This window comes from Lactuca saligna, chromosome 7 (genome assembly GCF_052625555.1).
Source record: "Lactuca saligna cultivar CGN05327 chromosome 7, ASM5262555v1, whole genome shotgun sequence".
Taxonomy (NCBI): domain Eukaryota; kingdom Viridiplantae; phylum Streptophyta; class Magnoliopsida; order Asterales; family Asteraceae; genus Lactuca; species Lactuca saligna.
Window position 1 is genome coordinate 23,353,410 of NC_136423.1, and position 24,777 is coordinate 23,378,186.

Genomic DNA, 24,777 nt, shown 5'->3' on the forward strand with positions numbered 1-24,777 from the left:
TAATTTTGGGGTTTTGCACCCTATTTAAACACATTAAGTTCCATGTGTTAGCCTCATTTACAGCCTTCATAGTCCCTAACCATAATCTTTAAACCCTAAATCCTTTTTTAGTGTGGCCCCTTGAGAGTGTATTTTGTTGTGTTTGAAGCCCTAGGAAGAAAGAGAATCTTGGTGCAAGGTGGTGATTCAAGTTGGAGCCTTTAAGATATTGATTCTTTGCATTTTTCCAACAGATTTCTGGTATAAATTTCTAACCTTGCTCAATATTTGATTACATCTCTTTTTGGGTTATTTATGCTGCTTTTAGCCTTGTTTGGATGATTAGTGGGGTTGAAGGTCATCCCAAGTGTTTTCCTTCCAGATCTATGGTCCTCTTGAGCTCTTTTGGCATAAAGATGCCAACTTTATGGTCTTAAAAGCTCCATGCATGCATTAAGTCCATCCTATGGCTTCTTTTGGACATTTGAGCCTCTTCTAAGCATACTTAAGAGTAAAGTTGGAAACTTTACATGTGTTTGAAACCTTTAAGGACCAAATCTGTATTTTAGGACTTTATCTTGGTGAATAAGTGCTTATTGATTAAGTGCTTACCCTTTTAAGTTTAGGGTTTGGGTTTTGAACCCATTGGGTGGTTCTTGGGCGTAAATTTGGGAACTTTACCCTTCTTAAGGCCATTTCAGCTAAGATCTCAGTGGGAGAAGCTGTTAGTTTCGAATATATCAGCTTAATGGGTTAAGCTGTTTAGTCTCGGGTGAACTCGATGAGTTGGATGGCCAACTCGGCGAGTTGCTTTGGTTTTCCTCGATTCTAAGTTGGTATGGGTCAACATGGCGAGTTAGATCGGTTTCTTCCCGACTTTGTGGTTGTCAGAGGAACTCGATGAGTTGAAGGATAAAACTCGGCAAGTTGGGTCAACTCGGGCCATTAACTTTGACTTTTGACTTACGCCTTTGATCAGTTTTGTTCCAAGGGGTGTTTGAAGCAATCTGAGTTGGAGAATGTGGGCTTAGGATAAGGACCGTATGGCATTGGGCTGAATTTGGAAAATTAGGCCATTAGTGGGCTTTCATGGATTTTGTGGTTTTGGATCTTGTTGGATTTAGGGCTTGGGCCTTAATTATGAATCTTGTTGGGCCAGGGGTAAAATGTTCATTTTACCCCAAGTATGGATTATGGATCATGTTTTGGAAGCCAATTTCTAATTGGGTGATATTTTGGTATTGTTAGCTCGAGGAGTTATCAGGGTAGTAGCTAAGGATTTCTTGCAGTGAGCTTCAGCATTCGAGGTGATTCTCCTCACTATTGTATGGATCGAAGGCACCAATGTTGGCCCATTTAGTTTATGTGTTGTAGTAAGTCCCAGGGGTTAGCTCTTGGCGTTATGTATAAAAGACCAAGAGGTGGCTCCTGGCATACTGTATGCAAGACCAGAGTCTGAACTCTAGCAAGTAATTGGTTAAGTAGTATAGTTTGTATGTTGGTTATCTTTGTGATACTTGCATGGAATACCAGGAGGTGGCTCTTGGCACTTGTATGTAAGACATATGGTTGTAGCCAACGGCCTGGAAAGAAAGACCACGAGGTGGCTCATGGCATAATGGCAAGACTATGGTTGGCACATAGCACTCTCATTGGTTATGGTCTATGATTGATATGTATGGCTCACGGTTATGTATGGCATGTATGGATCGTTTGATATGTATAGTATGTGGTATTTGGGGAACTCACTAAGCTTTGTGTTTAATGTTTTCCGTTTATGGAAGAGCTCGGGACGATCGCAACGCATACACCCGTGTTTTCTGTAATATGTGACCTTTGGGACTAGATTCTTATAATTGTGTACATTGAAATGCTTTTCAATGTTTAGAACAATGTTACAACAGTGTTTTGAGTCTAATAAAAATGACAATTTTTACCTTGGATTTTTGGGCTTTTACAATGTCGACATATTGTGGTTGGGTTGAGGTGGTCCAATTGTGTGTTGTAGGCAAGTAGCTTGTGTTGTCCAATTCGTATTGTAGGCCTAACAGGAGCAGTCCAGCTTGGATGTTGTAGGCTCTAGTGGTTGTCCAGCCTCGTGTTGTAGGCCTTGTATACATGTATTGTATATGTATTGTTATGTGAGTAGTTTTGGGAAAGTCACTTGGCTTTGACTTGTAGTTGTGGATTTAAATGTTTCGGATACTTCTGAGGATTGGGGCAAAGTGAAAGCAGGACTCTAGACATCTTCCATTGGCTTTTATGTTTTGAGAAATGTTATGATTTTGATACTTTGATTTCATATCATTTTGTGAAATAATGATTTTGACGATTTATGGCTTTCTGAAAAACGATTTTTATTTTCTTTAAAATGAAAAGGAAAATTACTATGATTTTTGGAATGTTACAGTAACACTTTGATACCTAATAGTAGTATTGATCTTTCTAAAAACATAATTCCACCAAGATTAAATATACAAAGTAACTAACTTCTTGATATATAATACTCAAAAGTTGTTTATACTTGAATGAAGTTTCATCAGCTTTATTCAATATAACACTAAAGATTCAAATAACTATAGAATATCAACATGTTTGTTTCCGTTTGACTTGCCTATATAAAAACATTTCAATGAGTTCTAATGGTTCGAGTACTAGGTTAAAACATGAAAATAAGCTTAAAGAGCTCTACTGAAATCACAAGTCAACGTGAAAAACTCCACTAGATCAAATGACATTACTACTAAAAGTCATGCATTCCTTATGTTAATTAAAGTGTAGAAATATCAGACTAAGATTTTAATAAATAAATAAATAAAATAAAGGGAAAATTTCATATATACCCTAAATAAGAAGGAAATAGCATATTTACCCTAACTAATATCTAAATATCATATATATCCTAAATAAGCATCTATAATATCATATTTGCCCAAAATGTTTTTTTTAATATTTTATAATCATTTTAAATCAATATTTTTATACATTGATTATTATACCCCTTTTATAAAACTATATTTAAAATTTCATATGTACCCTTGAATTGTCAAAATATCATATTTACCCAAAATTATCATTTTAAGACTTAGTATAAACAAAAGTGTTTTAATCGATTAAATCTTATTTTATATGTTTGTTATTAAAAAAAATTGATCGATTAGAAAGATAAATAATAAAGATGAGAAATGATAACAATAAAAGTAACTATTAACCTATAAGTCTACCATCGACATATATATAGTCATGCAATCTTAAAAAAAATTAAAAAATACTACATCTAAGAACAAAAAATCAAGTTTACCAAATTCAACTAATAAACAAGTTTACCAAGTTTAAAAAATTAAAAACTAAGGACATATTTTTTCATGTGGACACTTAACCTTGTGTGTCTCAAACAAGTTTACAAAGTTCTCAAAAACAAAATAATTTTAACTAACAATAAAAACTTTTGAAAACAACTAATTATCACAGACACATATTCCTTTTTCTTGAGGTTGATGTTTCACTTGGATCTAAATCTTGAAGTGCAGGGTTCTTGCATGTCTTTTCACGATGTCCGTATTCCCCACATCATGGACATTTGTGCCTTCTTTTCGACTCATCTAATGATTTGATCCTATTTTTTTCGGCCGTCCAACCGGGCGTTTGATAATAGGTGGATATATTTTCTCCCCATCTTTTTGCATCCATTGATCCGCTCCAGGCATCGGAGAAATTTCAAAAGCATATGCTTCTTTGAATTTCTTTATAGTGTAACATGAATCAACATATTTGTCCCAATTAACATCCCTCGTAAAAGCAATAAAAGCTGCTGCGTGTACACATGGAAGGCCCGTAACTTGCCACACCCGACAACTGCATTTTCTTTTATTCTAGGTAGACTTGACAACGTTGTCCCTTGCATTTCACTTCAGCTTTATTGTCACAACTTCTACAAACTTCATATTCACCCAAGTTCTACATATAAAAATATATATATTGTTAAGATGATTATAGATATGTAATTCAATTTAATTTATCATACTTACCTTTGAAATGACGTTAACACGATTCTTAGCAATAGGAACCAATGTACCATTCCATTTGTTCACTAACATTCTTTTCTTATCAAATATTTTCATAAGTTTTTCTCTAATTGCATCAAGTAGATCAAGCACGGGTTGATAGCGCAATACACCAATCCAAGAATTAAATGATTCTGAAATATTATTAGTGACGTAATCACACTTCGAAGTTATACCAAACTTGCATCTACTCCATACCTTTTTGTGGTTGGTATTTAGATATGTGATGGCGTCTTGACTTACATCACCAATGTCCTTCAATAAGCTATCATGCTTGGTAGGCAAGTAGGTTTTTGCAGCCCTCCATAGTTTCTTGCTGAAGAATTTACCACGAAAATGTTTCTTGAAATTACTATATAAGTGTCGTATACATTCGCTATGCTCAACATTTGGATAAACATGCATGATGGCAGCTTCTAACCCTTTTTGCATGTCTGATGAGATAACAAGACCATTTGGCGTCCCAATTGCTTTTTGAAGTGATTGAAGAAACCATGTCCATGATTGTGTGTTCTTTGATTCAAGCACACAATAGGCTATCGGGAAGATGAAATTGTTAGCATCAACACCAGTTGCAGCGGCCAATACACCGTTGAATTTTCCTTTTAAATGGCAAGCATCAAGACTAATATAAGGACGACAACCGCCAAGAAACCCTCTCGAACAAGCACCTAGAGAAATAAAAAACCTTTTGAAACGTTTCTTGCCACCAACTACATCAAAGTCAATTTCGACAACACTTCCTTGGTTCCTATTTAGCAATTCTTATCTAAATACATCAATCTTCATGAAAGAATCTTCCCATTTACCATGCATATCAGTATATGCTTGCTCTTTCCCTCTAAATACTTTCAGATATGGTACGTTAACATTGTAAGTTTTCATAATCCACTTTCTAAGCTCCATGGGAGAAATGTCCCCATCAGATTTCAACTTATCAGTAATTATATTTGCAATCCATCCTTGAGTGGCACGCTTATTACCACCCATGTTACTTCGAGTACAAGTATGTCCTTCTTCAAGTTTCCTAACCTGCACAATAATTAAATGAATATAATAAATATATTTTAATTGGAAATCATGTTATAAATAACTTACGTATGTACTTACTTCAAAGGTAATACCATCTTGCATGACAGATGCATAAATTCTCCAATTGCAATCTATGTTTTCACACCTTGCTGTGAATCGTGTCGGATCACTTTTTTGAATATAGTAGTCAAACTCGTTTATGATTGCGTAATGATTCAAAGCTCTTCGAAAAGCAACAACATTTTCAAAATTTGTACCAACTTTCATGCTTATAGTATTCTTACTAAAAGAGTAACCTTCTTCATCATCATTTGTTGGCTCATCTTCATTCTCAGAATTAAGGTGACTAAAATAGCTTTCTTCACTAGGATAGTAGTCTGAATCAACATGGGGTTCATCTATGTTGTCACATAAATGGTTATGCGCACACTGATTATTTGAGTTGTGGTTATTCTCTGTTGTGATGTAAATGGTTACTTCTTTCTCTTTTTCATACATATTAAGCTTAGCCATGAACTTCTCATCAGAATCAAGCTCAATAAACGATTGACTTGATGCACACTTATCAACATAGGAAATTGACAATTTTGGATTGTTCTTTGATGAATAATGCTTTATAACTTCTTCGTTTAGTTGACTCAAATTGTATGACCATGTGTCTATGTGGATGCATTTTTGAGAGCCAAAGCAATATATTTTCTTACAACTGTTCTTCGCTAACCGAAAGAAACCCCCGTATTTTAATTTTAGCTTGTACTTGCCCATTGGTATACTTGCAGGAACGTATTCGATTATTGGAGACTCGGCCTATTTTCCCATACTGGTTTCGAGGTGTCATCAAGGATAATGTCAAAACTATCTTCCATCTATCAATTCTTGATGTTAGTAAAAAAAGTCTTAAAAAATAAGCAAAACATTAATATACATTAACATCTCTAAAAAAAAACTATAAGAAACTTAAACATCTAGAATATTACTATGTTTTTAGTTGCTTTATCTTAAAATTGAGCAAATTCGGCAGCCTCATGACAGTGGTGGGAAAGAACTTTAGGAGTCATGAACCACTCTCCACTTCTACTCTTTCTAGAATAAAAAATGCATAATTTATTGACGACACTTCTTGAAATTAATGTACATTAAAAGGCTTCAGTTAAAAATAAAAAATAAAAAAAAAAAAAAAAAAAGTTTAGCGTGACAAAGAGCTTTAAAGCAAGTAGCTGTTTTTGTGTGATTATGCATGAAAGTATGTACATCATGTTTTTATGGGTCATAATTCTTGTAATTAATGTACACTAAAAACCTTCAGTTTTCAAAAATAAAGTAGATAATCAATGACATATATACACCCAACACAACAATCAATGCTATTGAAACACTCGACATATAGATGTATAATCACATAAAACACACTTCACACATGTATAAGCAAGAACTAGAGATGAAATCACACAGAAGCATTGTTGGAACATAAAGTCAAATATGGCATATGCAGGCACACCTTCGGGCCCACCTGTAACTGCATGCTGTATGTTTTTCCCACCTGCAACTGCATGCAGGCACACCTTAGGAAAGTGATTATAGCTTCAAAACTCCATCTACACTTCAAACCCACATCCATTTCCTCCCATGGCTCAAAAATCACCATTTCATTGTCCATTTGACTTAAGTGTTGTTTGTTTTATTAAAGCAAAAATCCATAAAGTCTGTGGACCACCTTTCAACCCTCTACAGTAGAAGAGGTGGACTAAACGACTGCAGACTTTAATAAGAAGCGTTTTTGTTTTTTTTTAACATCTGCATGTTGCTGATACTAAAAACTTAAAATAAACTGATTTTATAATCCGAAAATAGTTTTTTAATACCCAAAGTTTAATAATATATAACATTTCGGCAATATTTATGATATTTAAGCAAAAGTAATAATATTTTAACAAAAAATAAAGATATTTTAGCATAAAATAATGATATTTCATCACCAAAATATTATTATTCAATATTAAAAAAAAATCAACAAGAATAAACAAAATAACGAAAAAAAAATTGAAATCAGATTTCAGCAACATATAAACAATATTTTAACAAGAAAAGAAGAAGAAGAAGAAGAAGAAGAAGAAGAAGAAGAAGTTGGAAGAGGTAGGAAGAGACAAAACAAGTGTTGCGTCAAGAGGAACACGCGCAGAGGTTTTTTAATCCGAAAACTTCTGGAAAAACAAACAGTTGCGAGATGAAAAAGTGTTGTGCGTATGCTACGCCGCGCAACAATAAAAGATCTGAAGATGTTTTTTTCCAAAAAACAAACAGCACCTTATAGTTCATTCAAAATAGGGGTGAGCATATGAACCGGGGAACCGGCCGGAACCGGTCCCGGAACCGGAACTGGTACCGGAACCGACACCCGATGGAACCGGTCGGGCCGGGACCGACACTAAAATTTCATCAATTTTTGGAACCGGGACCTGGTAAGAACCGGTCGTTGGGACCGGCCGGAAACCGGGAACCGGACCGGATAGACTTAAAAAAAAAACCCTGTAGCTTTTTGTGGTTTGGACTTTGGAGTTCTAATTTGGACGTAAAATAAAGTGATTGTAAAACAAAAAACCCACTGAGAAACAATTTACATCTATTTTAATTGACAGATGAATAAAAAGTCTCAATCCTTGAATATTTTCTTCTCTTTCGGAGCATACAAATATTGTCTGCAGGACGAGAAACAATAGTGTGTTTTTTCCATAAACAGAATAACACATACACTAAGAATCATAAAATAAACCATACTAACTTTATCTCAATAATACATTCGTTAAAGTAGTACCAATATCACATTTAGATGATTAGATCATTTAGAATCAAGAAAATAAACAGTAACCAATACATTCAAACACGTTTAGATCGTTAAAAAGTGAACTTTTGCTCATGCCTACGTATAATGCACTGCTTATAAATATTATATCCTAAATACACCAATATCATCAAAAACACAATTTTCGAGGTTTCAAATTTGAAAGATTTTAATCCACATATTAGAACAGTTAATCTTCTTATGTAGGGGTGAGCATATGAACCGGGGAACCGGCCGGAACCGGAACCGGTACCGGAACCGGCACCCAATGGAACCGGTCGGGCCGGGACCGATACTAAAATTTCATCAATTTTTGGAACCGGGATCCGGTAAGAACCGGTCGTTGGAACCGGCCGAAAACCGGGAACCGGACCGGATAGACTTAAAAAAAATAATAATAAAAAAATAAAAAAAATAATAAAAAAAAAACCGTAGCTTTTTGTGGTTTGGAGTTTGGAGTTCTAATTTGGACGTAAAATAAAGTGATTGTAAAACAAAAAACCCACTGAGAAACAATTTACATCTATTTTAATTGACAGGTGAATAAAAAGTCTCAATCCTTGAATATTTTCTTCTCTTTCGGAGCATACAAATATTGTCTGCAGGATGAGAAACAATAATGTGTTTTTTCCATAAACGGAATAACACATACACTAAGAATCATAAAATAAGCCATACTAACTTTATCTCAATAATACATTCGTTAAAGTAGTACCAATATCACGTTTAGATGATTAGATCATTTAGAATCAAGAAAATAAACAGTAACCAATACATTCGAACATGTTTAGATCGTTAAAAAGTAAACTTTTGCTCATGCCTACGTATAATGCACTGCTTATAAATATCATATCCTAAATACACCAATATCATCAAAAACACAATTTTCGAGGTTTCAAATTTGCAAGATTTTAATCCACATATTAGAACAGTTAATCTTCTTATGTACGTATGATTCGGATACTTAACAAAAACAAACAAAATACAATATACAATAATATGTATATGTATATACTCAATGTATATGTATATAAAAAAACATAACAGTTTTGCATTTATGTTATTGATCTTCGAGATTATAATCACATTCAGTAACCGGGCATAAAGCGAAACCGTAACCCCAAAATACGTTGCTATTTCTCGAAGACCGGTTTCAAAATCGAAAACCCGGCAAAAACCGGACTCGGAACCGGAACCGGTAGAACCACCGGGCCGGTTCGGTTCTGGATTTTGGCCGAAGCCGGTTCCCGGGTCGGGTCCGGGTCGGGCCGGTTCGGTCCTTTTGCTCATGCCTAATTCAAAATGAAGGAGAATGGATGAAGAGATTGCATATCAAATCTCTGAGTACTACACTTATGGTCCCTAACTTTTAAATTTGACAAGATTGATGACATTCAACCTTTGTAAGTCTTAACAAGTTATAATAGTTTCACTATGAATTCCATATATTAGCTTATTGCCATTTTGATAGCAAGATTGGTCAGAGTTTCGTCTGTAACAATCCAAAAATCACTGCTAAAAATTTCTTTTAAAACACCATATTTATAAAAACCGTATCATAAGTCATAACATAATTTCTGAGTATTGATTCGAAACATAATCTTATTATCAGAGTAAAATATTCTCAGGCTAACTGACCATGGTGTGTGCACTGCAACCTCTCCGAGCTCCTCTTTTGAAAACTGAGTACCTGAAACCAAAAACTGAAACTGTAAGCACGAAGCTTAGTAAGCTCCCCCAAACTACCACATACCATACAATAACATATAAAGCACATACTGGGCCTTGCCCACTGCATCGGACCGAGGTCCTGACTAATTGGGGCCTTGCCCCCTGCATCGGACCGAAGTCCGGAAACTGACTGGGACCTTGTCCCCTGCACCGGACCAAAGTTCGGACTAACTGGGGCATTTCCCCCTGCATCGGACCGAAGTCCGGAAACTGACTGAACATAGCATAACATAAACATATCAACTAGCATGAAAACATATACTGCATACTGCATCGGGCCGTAGCCCGGAACACATAACACATAAATCCTATCTGAGCCACGAAGGCATCAAACATACTAACTATTGCACCGGACCGAAGTTCGGAAACTACTGCTAGCTAAACAGGCCGGCATTGTGGCCTTAGACCCGTTCCTACTGGAAAAAAACTCACCTGAACTGCTAAGCTCTGCTAATAACCCTTTGGCTACTAACCGACAACCCTCTGAGGCGCTGCTCCTCTAGCTCTCCGAGTTACCAATATCAATATAACCCTTAGTCTGACAGTCCTCGAAAAGTCAACTAAGTCAACTCTTATCAAAGTCAAAGTCCTGGTCAAAGTCAACCTTCAAGGTTGACTCTACTCGCCGAGTCAGCCTACTGACTCGCCGAGTTCATAAGCTCAGAAACCCCTTTCATTTGCGACTCGACTCGCCGAGTCTACTGATTTCCGAGTCCTGACCTGTCCAACTCACTGGGTCTCCACTCAACTCACTGATCCGAGTCTTAACTAGAAGGGTTTGGGGTTTCGCTACCTGACTCGCTGAGTCCAATAACAGACTCGCCGAGTCTAAGGCAATCTTCAACAGACTCGCCGAGTTGTTCTTCCAACTCGTCGAGTTCCTGTCTATCTTCATCCAACTCGTCGAGTCCACTCATGTGACTCGCCGAGTTACTACGCGATTTAAGTCTGGTATCTAGCCCGACTCGTCGAGTCAACTCCCAGACTCGCCGAGTCCTTACGTGTATTCTCATAATCTCGAGTCACAGAGCCACTCCTTTGCTCCAAATAATAGATATGGGTTCCTAGAGTCCATTAGCAACATAAAGTTGTTAACCTTACGTGCTACTTGTCTCATAATACCAAAAACCAAGCTAGATAGGAATTTAACTCATGGGGAATGGCTTTTGCATAGCAACTAACAGGGCTTTCTGCATTTTCGATCCAAATAGAGCTCAAATCTGGAGTTTCAACTCCAGATCTAACTTGTGCACCAATTTTCTCATCACATACTCTCAAAGAAACCCTAAAACTCCATGAAAGATGGATCTAGAAAGGAGAAAGCCAAGGATAACGATTCATTACCTCCAAATGCTCTAAAAAGTTCCACCAACTCTGGATCCAAGGCCTCCTCTTGCACCACTATGAATCTCTTCTCTTCCAAGCTTCAAATTACTTCACCAAGGGTAGATCTTACTCCAAAAACGGTTATGGTGGCTAGGGTTTAGGGTTCTGGACTATAGGGGCCGCAAATGAGCCCTAGGGAAAAGAATAAGGTGATTAAATATGGTACCAAGTCCCGGAATTAGGGTTTCCCAACCCAGACCAGACTCGCCGAGTCCACTTGCCGACTCGCCGAGTTCCTCCCTGGACTCGACGAGTCGACCCTCTTTAACTTATGGTCTTCCTTTCCTTCCTTGACCTTTCTGATTTAGGGTGTTATATCGGCCAAACCCAAATTTTATAGAATTTACAAATTTAAAACCCTCTAGCTTACATTTTTCCAAAGAGAACATTTATTAACATCTAAAACTTAGAAAGTCTATCTTATAAGAGTATTGGGTGTGGGCAACTAGATGTAACACCATTTTGGTGCCACCTCACATGTCGCATCACCAACGGTGTTATAATACCAAATGGGGAAATGATCATCATGTTACATCTTGTTATGACACTAACTTTTTTCCATTTTATAATTTATTTTTTATTTTTTTTTTCAATTTTTTTTAATTTAAACAAATATTTTTTAAATATAACATAATCAATAAAACATAATGTTTACAAAATTATAAATAACATATAATAAAAACAATTTTTAAAGATTAAAATTAACATATAAATTAAATTACACATAACATCCAAAGTAAAAAAAAAAAAATACAACGCTATTCGTTAAAAAAATATTTTTTTAAAAACTAAATGCTATTCGTTATCGTTATTGTTACCATAGAAGATATAATCCGCCAAGTCTTCTCGAAGTTGTATGTGTTTATTTGTGTCTTGGATGTCAACAACTCGATGCAAATACTCTGTTGTTCCTGATTGAAACTGAATGTGTCTGGGCTCTGTTGGGATATAGTGTGTAATATTTTCCCTTTATCTTATACTACCATGTTATGCATTATGATACATGCATACATGATATATCATAGGGTTTCTAAATCCAATTGTCGTGCTACATGTTCAACTATATGCCATTTCGCCTTCAGCGGTCCAAAAGCACTTTTCACATCCTTACATGCTCCTTCTTGTCATCTCTTAAGAAATTGTCTTGTTCTTCAACCGGGTGGCGGAATGCCTTCACGAATGTGGAATACTGAGGATATATTTCATATGTAAGTTAATACCTATATTTATATTCATTTCTATTCACCGTGAAAGGAGCATCCTGGGCCTTTCCATTCAAAAGTGTTGAGAAATATAATTATTTCTTAACTATTTCCAATCATAAACTTGGTATTAATAAATTTGGTTTTCTAACTTTGTAAGTTAGGTACATAATGTAGTTGTTTTAAAGTTGGATAAAGATTAAGGAGCAACTAGTAGTTACTCTAAATTTGATTGTTGTATAAAGTTTTATACTTGTAGCAATTTATGTCGTGCATATTAAACCTGGAGGGTACTGGAGCAAATATGAAGAAAGAGCAAGGTTACCGGAGTCAGAATGAATAGTCTAAGGATTATCTGTGAAAATTGGTCAACCATATATTTGTGTCATCATGTTAGCTAGGATTGATTTTTTTCAGTTCATTTTTCTTTGTCACACACGAGTCTCTTTGTTCTCTCATCATCTTCTTCTTCAGATTAGGGATTGATATGTTTAGGGTTGTTCTATTCTTGTTGATTTTGTTCTGTAAAATCTTAAATCTGTTAGTTTCTTTATATACATCTGAGAGTGAGTGCTTATGTAGTGAGTTTTCAGTTGTAAGTATCTTGAAAACCAACTGGATCTTATTTTCATTTAATAAAAGATCTGTTGATGTTGTGAATCGATTTGTTGCTTACATTTTTGACAAAAAGATCGTCAAATATTGGCGACTGATCAAGAACGTTGATGCCGTTGTTGGAGCCCGCAACCCCAAAAAATGCATGTCAAATCCATAAATCTTGAGAAGCAATAGCCTCTAAAACCAACGAAGGTGATCCGTGATGACCACTTGCGTATTGCCTTTTTCATGCTACCGGACAATTTTTCCATTTCCAATGTGTGCAATTAATGCTTCCAATCTTTCCGGGAAACCCATGGCGTTCTTCATGCACCAGATACAATTCTTGCAAATCATGCAACGAAGGTTTCGACAAATATACGTCTCCAAATGTTTCAACAACACCCCTTGACAATGTATACAAACTCACCCTTGTGGTTCTTTCGGACATTCTCATATAGTCGTCCATGGTATCAGGTGACTCCCTCATAGCCATCAAACGAATAGCCGCAACACATTTCTGCAACGTTGTAAACTCTCGTCTACCTCTAGCATCATATCTTAATTGAAAATTTTCAATTTTAAACATAAATTAACTACAGTTTAATAATATAGTACATTTGTTGTAAAATTAAAAAGAAACATGTAGTACATTTGTATTTATTTTGTATAAAAGTATAGTAAATAAGCGATACAGACTTTCCAAGGCGTTGGTGATCCGTAGGAATACATCTTCTTTTGAAGTCTTTCCCCCCGTATACACAATTATCCGCAAAGTAATCGCGATATAGATGCTCGTGTCCTTACTCACGATTTTTGTTTAACATCGCACGTCTCATTAGTAGCGGGTCTGGGTCTAGTTGTAGCAGCTCGTTAATGTAATAATGATACATCATCCTAAAGAATATATCGTCATTGGAATCATCGGACGAGTCGAAAGGATCCACAAATTTTTTTGAAGATAATTGATATTACATAGAGAGAAAAAGAGAAGTTATGTGTAAAAAATTGTTTAGATAACAGGTATTTATATAGGAAAAGAATAAATAAATTTAAAGTTTTTTTTTAATTAAGTCAAAGGTTTAATACGGCAACGGTCCAAATTTTTTCCCGTTTCACCCGGTGGTAACGGCCACAAAATCCACCGTGACAAGCTGCAACGAGTTGGAAGGGTGCGGTGTTCCCCCGTTATGACCGCTCCGACTTCCACCTCAGCCTCTTCGTTGCCCGTTGTGTCCCATGCCGATCACTCTAACCTTCTAATTTTTTAAAAAAATTTAAGTCCTCATCACAAGGGCTTCCTAGCTAGATCCAAATCATACACAAAATTTCCAAATTTGGCACAAATAGTTCTGACATACTAAAATTTATGTTTAACCTTATTAAGCCTGATCACAACTTTGATGTTTTAATTTTACTAATTTTAATTATTTCTATACTTGATTTAATATTTATTTTTATTATTTTTATTGGATTTTAAGTTTTCGAATGTTTGTAAAAGTGGTCAACCTATGCAGCGTTATTTAATCTACAAAAAAAATGAAATATATTGAGAAATGATATTTCATTTTTGGAAACCATTTGTTAATTAAATATTTTTATTTTATTATAGCTTTTTACTTAACGTACATTTTAGATTATCTGCATCTACAGACACAACCCATTGACTCTATATGACAATTAATTAATGTTGATGTCATTAGATGTAAAACTTGGCCTATTCCAAATATTGTTAAACTTTTGCAAATATCATGGCCCTTGGGATGGGTCGGTTAGGTTGTCCAAACGGTGCGATAGGTTGTCCAAACTACGCGATTTATGATTTGTTTAAGATTAAACCGTGTCATACCATCGGTAATATGTGCCACCTAGGCTGATGTCATTTTTATCATTTTTAAAAAATGGTTAGGATTTAAAAAATAAAATAAAATAAAATAAAAAACGAGTGTCAATTTAATCGGTAAAAGAAAAGAGAAAAAACAGTGGAATCTCACCGATGGCAAAAAAAAATCTGTCATGGGTTGGCTGTTCACCGGTGGCAAAACATGGCACGTCGGTTTGTCGGTGTAAAATAAAAAAGACATACCATTAAGCCTAATATCACAATTAATCTAAAAATAGCTTCAAAAAAACATGAAACTTTGCCTTATTTTATAAAGCGGAATACATATTGTTTGAATTGAACGTTTGAAATATGGAAAGTGATTCGTACATAATAATTTATTTTCGTGCATAACAATTATGTTTTCTATAATTCTACAATATAACATTTTAAGCAATATTTTATTGTGTATTTAAAAGAAAATTTATTATGTACAAATCAAAAAGAAATTTTTTTACAAATCATCTCTAATAAAATACATCTTGGAACAGATCAAGTAGAATTCAAAGAATTTAATGAAAGATTTACGAAACTTTAAAAGAAAACAAAATTGTGAGATATTAATACTTATAGGGACCATTGTTAAAGAAAAAAAAAGTCATTCTATATTATTTTCTAATAAAAGTAAAATAGATGGCAATTTGTTATCAAGATACCTCCTATCTAGATATTTTTGTTATCATACCCTCTCTCTTTTCTGTCCATTAAAATCTCTACAGATATTTTTCCCTTATTTTTCTACGCCAATTAATATCATTACTCCGTCAAAACATGTGTTTTCTTTTATATAATATGCTATTCAAAAACTTTCACCTATCGCTCGTATTCATTTTCATCTTCTAAATTTATCTCTTTGCTTATCCAGCGAGCATATGTAGCTAGCCCTAAGGTTACGATTCTAAACAACTCATTGCTATAAAGTTTCAAGGCGAATAGCCACTCAAAACAAGAGGACAGATGAAAATATACGTGAAAAGTGGGAATTTTATTATTTTTTTGGTGATTTTGATGGAGTTTTATGGAAAAAACGAGGGTGCAACAATGACATGCGAACCTAAATACGAGTTCTTACCATGCGCAAGCGAACCATGGGGAACGCTTTTCCTAATTGTGGTTTATCAATACTTGGTGGCTCTTGGTCAGAAGTACATTTCTGATGGATCCAATAAGTTCTTCAGTCTTATCGGGCCGGGTATATTTGGTGCAAGTTTGTTTCATATTCTTGCAAACTTCCCTACACTTTTCCTCGTCTTGCGTAAGCTTCTTTTTTTTACCTTTTTGTATTCTTTAATCTTTTTTCTTGCAAAACTTTTTGTTGTTGTACCTATAAGTCAAAATAACCACTTTGGCAAATTAATCCATACGAAATCTTAATATATTTGATAATCGATTTGCAGAGTCTGGATTATCAAACAACAATGGAGGTTCTTCTACAGCTAGTTCCGGAATGGACATGTTAACAGGATCCGCAGTCATGAGTCTAACAATAATTTGGCCATCAGTCGTAACTTTCGGAAGCTATGATCTTGCAGATGATGATGACGTGGTTACAGAGCAAGAGCCATCTTTCTTAACTAAATTAACAGGTACTCTATCTTCGCATACAATCAACATATGTGCAATCAACCATTGGAGTAACTTTTTTGTCGTTTCTTATGTCTTCTTTTATGCTATTTTTAGCAAATGGTGTTACAACTGATAAAGCAACAACATATACAGCAAGAATCATGCTCATGTCACTTATCCCTTTTATCATTCTCCAACTCCCAGCAATCATCAGTTCGATATCAATAACTCGAGTGATAATTTTAGTCACTCTCATCGTTGTGTCGTCTATGTACATTACTTATATTATGTATCAGGTTAGGCTTTTAATATTTTAAACGATAGAAAATCTCAAAAACTTGTCGTTTCTATATATGAAATGAGTTGGGTTCTTACATCATAATAAAATGTAGTATTCACATGTAGATCTTCCAACCTTGGATTCAAAACAGGAGATTTGAATACGTGACAAAAAAATTTGTCAAGGACAAATTACAGACGCTACTCTCCATAAATGGGAAGCCAAATATGCGACTTATAAGAGAGTTGGTATTCGCCTAAAAATTTCTCGTTTTTTAGAACTATAAAGAAAGCATTATGACTGAGAAATTATTGTTGTGCAGGATTTTTAAGGGACTTGATGAAGATCGCGATGGTAAAGTGTCGAATGCAGAATTGAAAACTTTTTTACTAGGAATACAAGTGCAAGCAGACAGTGCAACAAACGATGATTTTGTAAAAAATATCATGGATCAATTCGACATCTCAGGCAATCAATCTATTGAAGAGAATGAGTTCGTAATAATTCTAACGAAATGGCTCCAGGAAGCAAAAAAACCACTCTCTCAAAACGATTATAACCCTCTTACCTTCTTGTTCAAACGTAATCAGGTAACTTTCTATTTAGGAAACTTCAAGAATCTTTTGTTTTGTTTTTGGACATATATTAATGTTGCAACGTGTTTTCATTAAAAAGAAAAGAATTGTCATAACATATTGACCGGTTGCATTAATTAAGAACTACTTTTGAATGCAACTTGCCTACTATTTATTATCTTACTAACAAGTAAATTAAATAGCCTTTTTATTTGTTTATATAGGAGGCAGATAAGGAACAACGAAAGGCTTTGATACCTAAGAAAATCCGTAATGCTCAAAGTTCGATATTGGAGTTCTTGGGAGCTTTGAGCCTAATATTCTGTGGGATCACTATGACTGTTCTCGTTTCATCATCATTTATAACGAATGTTGTGGCTTTTGCCAGTTATGCAAATGTCCCTTCCTTCCTCATCCCATACTTTATAATACCATGTGCCACAAACATATCACGTCTCTTATCAACCATAAGCTCTGCAACACAAAAGACAGAACGAGCCACGTCTTTAACATTTTCTAGGGTATTTGTTCCTTCTAAAACCAAGTTCTCGATTTTTTATCAAGGAAATGAGATGGATAAAAGCTATAGCCTATAGGGGAAGGGGAGAGGGAATGGAAGGAATTGAAAGGGAAATAAAACTATAAAAGTACTTAATTGTGTTCTTTGTTGGAGCAAAATAGACCTTCTCAAGTTAGAAGAAAATGGTAGGAAATCAACATTTTTACATTTATATCCTTAATTGGTAATAAATGAAGCTTGTTGTAGACGCAAAAAGGCAATTTGTGCATCATATTCCTTTCTCGTCCCTTCCTAATCCACCCAAAAATGGATTAATGGTTTTCTAACATATTTGCCTTTTCCTTCCCTTTCATTTCTTAAATAAATCTCAAAAACACATTTTCACTTACCTTGCCTTCCCTTCTTGATTAAAATAGGGGAAAATAATAAAAATATCTTATAAAGTTTATAGGATTGGTCAATTCGGTCCCTAAAATTATTTTATAGATTTATAGGGGACATAAGGTAGGTTACGATCTGCTCTTTTAGTTTCTTTCAACCTTTAATAGTCGTTACACTATACAACAGTTATAATTTAGATCAAAAAAACTCACATTATGCTCCTATAAAGCCAAAAAAGTAAGTTTGGGATCATTTAAACCTAAACTTACGAAATCGACTTCCATCGACACTTTCATCCTCAATGAGAAAACCAACTCACCTGAAAGGAAGCAATACTCACCGAGAGGAAGGAGTTCTCACCAGTGAGTTGGTTTTACCATCAAGGATGGAAGTGTCGATTGAAGTCAATTTCTTAGGTTATGGTTTAAATGATCACCAAATTTATTTATTTTTGGCTTTGTAGGGGCATAAAGTGAGTTTTTTTTTTGTTTAAACGGTCATTGTCGCATGGTTTACCGGCTATTAAAGGTTGAAGGGGACTAAAAGAGTTGGTTGTAACCTACCTTATACCCCCATAAAGCCAGAAAATAACTTTAGGGACTGAATTGACCAATCTTAGAAACTTTGTAGGGCATTTGTGATATTTCCCCATTAAAATAAGGTCGAGGACATTTCGTTAGTGTTTGTGGGTAACAAAATCCATGTCCCACTACTTAATGTGTATTGTTTTGCACCATATATTATGTGTAAAGATGAAAAGGAATTATGGTTTAATTTTTTTTCTTTTTTTGCAGATCTACTCTGGAGTCGCCATGAGTAGTATGAGTACTTTGACGGTATTTCTATTACTTGTGTACATAAGAGATCTCCCATGGGACGTATCCCCTCAAGTTTTTGTTGTCTTGGTAATTGGTGGAGGGATGGCGATTTTGACAAGTACAAGGGTAGTTTACCCACTTTGGATGGGTTTTGTGGTTTATTTGATGTACCCTATTTCACTACTAATGTTGTATTTGCTTACCGTTACTGGGGCATAATTGTAGGCTATATTAAGTCTACATGCACTACTATCCTACTTGTTTTAATTATATGTGTCAATGTATTTTACGTTCTTTCTAGTAATATATTACATTGTTTTTTTGTGCATCATAAATCTGCTTATGTATCATGTAATAAGGTATTTCTACTTCTCTTTAGTATAGGACTTGATTTGTACACAACAGTTCTCCATATATAATAATATGTGCTTCAAAATATTGTATCTACAACTCTATAAATCATAAACTATTATGTAGGTTTCAGCGAAGAAAAGAAAGAAAATTTTGCTTATCTTCAAAGTAGATTTTGATAAGGCCTTTGATAGCCTAAGTTGGTCGTTCTTGATGAATATGATGTGGTTGATGGGTTTTTGTGAAAAATGGATTTCTTTGATCAATGCTTGCATAACTTGAGTCAAGGTCTCTATCCTAGTTAATGTTAATGCTACAAAAGAGTTTCGTCTTTAGAGGGGTATTCGTCAAGGAGACCCTCTTGCATCCTTCCTTTTCGTTATTGTAATCGAAGGCCTAAGGGAGGCAATAGCGGAATCTATTGACAAAAAAACTTACAAAGGTGTTGATCTTCCTAATAACGGCCCGAAACTTTCTATATTCTGATATGCAAACGATGATATATTCATTGGGGGTTGGTCTAAAGAGAATGCACTAAATCTCAGGAGAGTGCTTAGATGCTTCTTTCTTGCTTCTGGTCTCAAAGTCAACCTTGCCATGAGCAAGGTGTTTGGTGCTGGAGTGGGTGTCAACGAAATTGCAAATATGGCACGTTGGTTAAATTGTAGTCGTTGATCCTTCCCGTTCAATTATCTTGGCATCCTAGTGGGGGCTAGGATGACCAAAATGAGTAATTGGAAACCTATTATTGAGAAATTTCAAAATAGGTTGTCAAGTTGGAAAGCTGTGAATCTCTCGTATGGTGGCAGACTTACTTTATGCAAAGTTATCCTTGGTAGCCTCAGGACCTATTTATTCTCTCTTTATAAAGCTCACAAGACCATTATCAAGAGACTCGAGAGTATATGCAACTTCTTCTTTTGGGTTGGTGGTGTGGTGGACAATAAATTCACATGGATAGCTTGGAAAAAGACCTTAAGCAACAAGAAAAATGGAGGCCTAAGCATTGGAAGTCTTCGTGCTTTAAACTTTGTTTTACATGGTAAATGGTGGTGAAAGTTTACAAATTATAATGGGTCTTTATGGAAGGAGGTTGTCAAATCGCTTCTTGGGACAGATGGTGGTATTGGTCGTACTAGATTGATCTATTATCAAGAAAACACTTGGGGTAAAATTAATCACATTCATATTCAGCTTGAAAAGTATAATGTCGAAGAGAGGCGTTATAGTGTCTCTTCCTTACTAAAGATATTTGACGATAAGTTTTTACTCATTAACCCATAATAGACTGTTTGGAATTGTATTTCTCTAGGAAAAGTGAATATCCTTATGTGGAGAACAATACTAGAAAGACTTCACACCCCGGATAAATCTTCAAAAAATTAGAGTAAACATCAATGCAGTTCTCTAACCTCTTTGTCATACTAGCCCTAAAACTGAAGACCATTTGTTTATTGGATGTTCCACGACCAAAGAAGTTAGATCATTGATTAACCAGTAGTAGAGTAACCTTCCAACTTACTTAGACTTGATACAACAAATGGTTAACTACAATGATGATTTTGGTATCAGTTGTGACATCCCCATTTTCACGGCAAGAAAAGACCGATTTTGTTTATGCTTTATAAAAGTCAGAGTACCTCTTTTAATTAAATGTTGTGGAATTTGTTCCCAGTAAAACATGATAAATATGTTATCAAGGCATTTCCGAAGAAAAGTATTTTTATTCATTTTAAAACATTTGGGATGTCATCGTCAATACAGAAACATAAGCATAAACAGAACTTACATTCATTATCACTAGTGATTTATATCTCCTTAATCTCTCAGTGTAATGTGACTTCATATCAACACCTGTGATATAAATAAACTGAGTGTGTCAGGTTGGGAAACATGGTGAGTACATAGGGATTTCAATCTGACAATGTTATATCATATATATAATTTAGAACTCACAAAATATACAATTTCACCATATATATATATATATATATATATATATATATATATATATATATATATATAAGCAACTCTTACCCCACCCCGTTAATCCTCACAACGAGACTATCCATACTCTCGGACCTTAAATTTTACCTCTTACTTAGTCCATACTCTCGGCTCTAATCCATGCTCTCGGATCAATAATTGTGCCCATTCCATACTCTCGGATTAGAGACAAGTATCTATGTGTAAATCCATACTCCCGGATTAATGATGAATAACTATGTTTTGTTCATACTCCCTATAACGCTCGTAGATCCGGGTTTGTCAATTTAGAGATTATAGGGGTCGAAAACGACTTTTTGACAAAATATTATTTAGAATAAATAATCTTAACCAAGTTGTAGAATATGTCTCAAGGATTCCATACATATAAAGAACGCCGAAATATGGGTTATAACGAAGAAGTTATGGCCCACCGAAGTTTTACGGCAAAACCGGCACGGCACCGGGAGACGTAAATAGTGAATTTTTTATGAAGGACTTTTTAGCCTTAGTAATCTAAACAAAAGTTGTATTATACATTAAACCAAGAACATAAAAAAAAAAAAAAAAAAAAAAAAAAAAAAAAAAAAAAGAATGCCCAAATCTGACTTCGTATGAGGAAGTTATGAATTTTCTAAGATTTGGCTTAGCAGTACACGACCCGAAACTCGAATTTTAGTTCGAGTCGTTTTTCGCTTACGCGACCTAAATGAGATTTGAATATCTCATTAATAGGAACTCAACGGTAAAAAGACAGACGAAAACGGAGTTCGTATGAAGGAGTTATGAATTTTCCACGGTCATTTAACAGTCTAATCTCCTCCTACTGTTAAATTTAAGATCGGTCGAGAATTAGCTGACGGGGTTTTAATGAAAGTTGTAGATATTGTTTTTACCTACGCTTGGAAAAAATAACGTCAAAAACGGAGCTCGTGTGCGAGTTTGGGTGGCGTGGCGAGATCACAGCCTTTATTTTCTCTCCAAGGAAAGCCATCAGATGATGACACATAGCACTGACTAGGAGATTCAGTGGACCGACTCAGCGAGTCCATCCGGAATTCATGTCACACCCCAAAACCAAGAACGGCGGAAACGTTCAGGGGTGGAGGACGTCATGTACAGTATCACAACAATGCAAAGTAGTAAACAAGCAACAACATCATCCATTGCATTAAAAGTAAAGATTGAATACATGTGTGTTCTTGAATAGTAATAAGACACCAAAATATGTAATCAAAATAAAAGACGAGTCTTGTCTGTGCTCCGTCTTGTCAAAACCTGGTCATCTTATTTGTCTACTGGTGACATGAGAATACAAGTTATTTTGAAAGAGTAGATCAGCATAAAGCTGGTGAATTCATAAGTATTTAAGTGTCATTATTCTGTTTTGGAAAGTTGTTATGAATGCCATGTAAATCTTTGAATGAACATTTGATATAAGTATGAAAACCCTAGAAAATCCCATATTTCCTACTAGTATAAAAGTAGTCTTCTACCAAGACTTGAATGTTTTGAAAGTAATAAAGATGGTTTTTCCCCTGTATGACTGCTATAAACAATATATAGTCTACATCATCGTTTATATGAATGTATTACAAAATAAAGGTAATAGGGAAACTATAGTCATATAACTATTATCCTTTTGTATTAGGATAAACACGACATCGCAACTGCCGAAAAGTATTAAACTTGAACTTCCGTAGATGTTCATTATCCTCTGTAGCTAACAGCAGGGTGTAGGAATGGTTAGTACCGTAAAGGTAACCCTAGTATAAGTATTAACCGTAGGCATCCGTAGATGTTCATTACCTCTGTTGCTAACAGGTGGCTACCGGAATGGTTAGTCCTATATGATATCCTTTTGCACTAGGATCGACAGAACTAAACTACACGTATGATATGTAATAGTATCTCATCATATAGTATCTAGTTACAAGTATCCATGTAAGTGTGTCCATGTAAGTGTATCTCTTCATGCATCATTTAGTATAGACTCACGAATGAACTCACTCTGGTGTAATTCCTTATAATAGGAATAATGTTTTGTATACTCTAGCTATCCCTATAATAGTTTACCGGAAGGTAATTGATGTCCAAGAAGGCTTATACACCCTTGCTACACAAGAGTGTGGGAACTGAATGAAGGATGAAAGCTATCATATCAATATATATATATATATATATATATATATATATATATATATATATATATATATATATAAGAACATAAGTGTACAGATATAGTTTTGATCAAGAATACAAAAATGGTTTTGTAAGATATTTAAGAGTTTTGAACAATAAATAACAATACTTGATGTCATTTTAAAAAACATTTCAAAAGTAATACATTTGATAACAAAGTATTTTTAAGATAGAAAACCATTTCATACATCACATTTTGAAGCATGTGAAATCAGTTGGATGAAAACCCAATTATAAATCACATGTGATTGATTCTATAGCATGTTGTTTTCTACTTGTATCCCCCCCCCCCCCCCTAATTAAATCATTTAAAACATTGATTAAGGGGTATGAACTCACTTGTAGATGGTGGTTTGAATGAACTGAACGATGTAGGATTGCTAAGTGTCAAGTGAAGACTTGTACACACTCAAGATCCTAGTTAACATATAATCACACATATATGTATCCAATTAGTCTTTAAATAACTAATTGCCAATGTTAAGACATCTTAGAACATTCTAAACACCTTATATAAGTGTTATAAGTCCTAAGGATTGCATCTGAGTTGTTGTAGGACAAAGCTATTGGGTCTAGGGTTCCAAAGAACCCCTTTCTTGAGTTTACTCCCCAAGAATCATAACACAATGAGTTTATAGTCGTAAACCCTTGATTTTATGACCGTAATCTCTTAAGACCTTGATCATTTGATGTTTTGAAGCCTTACACGTTCCTTAGAAGTATTTCTACTTGATGGTTTAGTCATTGGAAGAGATTAGGGCACCCTTTAACTCCTTTGAGGAGTTCACGGCCCTAAGACAAAATCCCTTAGGGGCTTGCGGCCGTAATCTCTCATGGACATGGTGTTTTTTTGATTTCAAGTCCTACACACATTAGGGTACGAGTCTAGGCTAGTTTCACAAGGAAAGGAAGGGACTAGGGCACACTTTTGGCCCTTAAAGAAGGGTTTACGGTCCAAGGTGTTCTTGGGCCGTAAACTCTTTGATCTTGTTGTTTTCTTATGATTTCTTGGTTATTAGACATATAACAAGCCCTATTATACTCTTAGATAGAAGCACTCACGATTTGGGATGAAAGGCCGAAGATCCCTGAGAAAGAATCGGGTTTTTCTTTAGTTGGAAATGGAACAAATGAATAAATATGGCTAAGGACCATATATATACCCCTTGGGGTTTAGGACCGCAAACTCCATGTTTGGGTTGTAAATTTCCAATTTCTTGTAGTATGAAAGTTTATTATTGCACAATAAACCTTAGAGCATCCCCTCTTCTGGCATCTCCTAAAGTGTTAATCATAAAATGCTCAAACTTATCCCAAATAGTCTGAAAATTAACAGTAACTGTTCTGACTTCTATTGACTTGATATGTTGTACAGAATGTAAATTT

The 24,777-nt window shown here is 35.0% G+C and overlaps 2 protein-coding genes across 3 annotated transcripts in view; one reads left to right on the forward strand and one right to left on the reverse strand.

The window, feature by feature from the left end:
- Positions 1 to 9,521: 9,521 nt before the first annotated feature.
- The window catches only part of LOC145004016 (uncharacterized), a 28,775-nt gene continuing 13,519 nt past the window's right edge, over positions 9,522 to 24,777 (reverse strand). The window contains exon 2 of the mRNA XM_078962923.1: positions 9,522 to 9,604. The gene's annotated coding sequence lies outside the window, so the exon portion shown is untranslated. The remainder of the gene's footprint in view (positions 9,605 to 24,777) is intronic.
- On the forward strand, positions 15,478 to 19,239 carry LOC145006474 (sodium/calcium exchanger NCL2-like). 2 transcript variants are annotated; one of them, XR_013662909.1, is made up of 7 exons: positions 15,478 to 15,967; positions 16,110 to 16,298; positions 16,393 to 16,574; positions 16,684 to 16,802; positions 16,881 to 17,148; positions 17,358 to 17,838; positions 18,829 to 18,946. XR_013662909.1 is itself a non-coding variant. In XM_078965557.1 (7 exons), exons 1-7 carry the CDS (start codon positions 15,670 to 15,672, stop codon positions 19,069 to 19,071), a joined length of 1,596 nt encoding a protein of 531 aa, XP_078821683.1. In that variant the 5' UTR covers positions 15,478 to 15,669; the 3' UTR covers positions 19,072 to 19,239. The 2 variants fall into 2 exon arrangements, 1 of the variants encoding a protein (XP_078821683.1); XM_078965557.1 differs by having other exon boundaries at positions 17,358 to 17,654; positions 18,829 to 19,239.

Excerpts from the sequence above, each read along its gene's own strand:
- LOC145006474 (XM_078965557.1), top strand. The coding sequence starts at position 15,670 with ATGAAAATATACGTGAAAAGTGGGAATTTTATTATTTTTTTGGTGATT. Across the intron at positions 17,149-17,357 it reads TCTTGTTCAAACGTAATCAG|GAGGCAGATAAGGAACAACG; the intron begins GTAACTTTCTAT and ends TTGTTTATATAG. Across the intron at positions 17,655-18,828 it reads CGTCTTTAACATTTTCTAGG|ATCTACTCTGGAGTCGCCAT; the intron begins GTATTTGTTCCT and ends CTTTTTTTGCAG.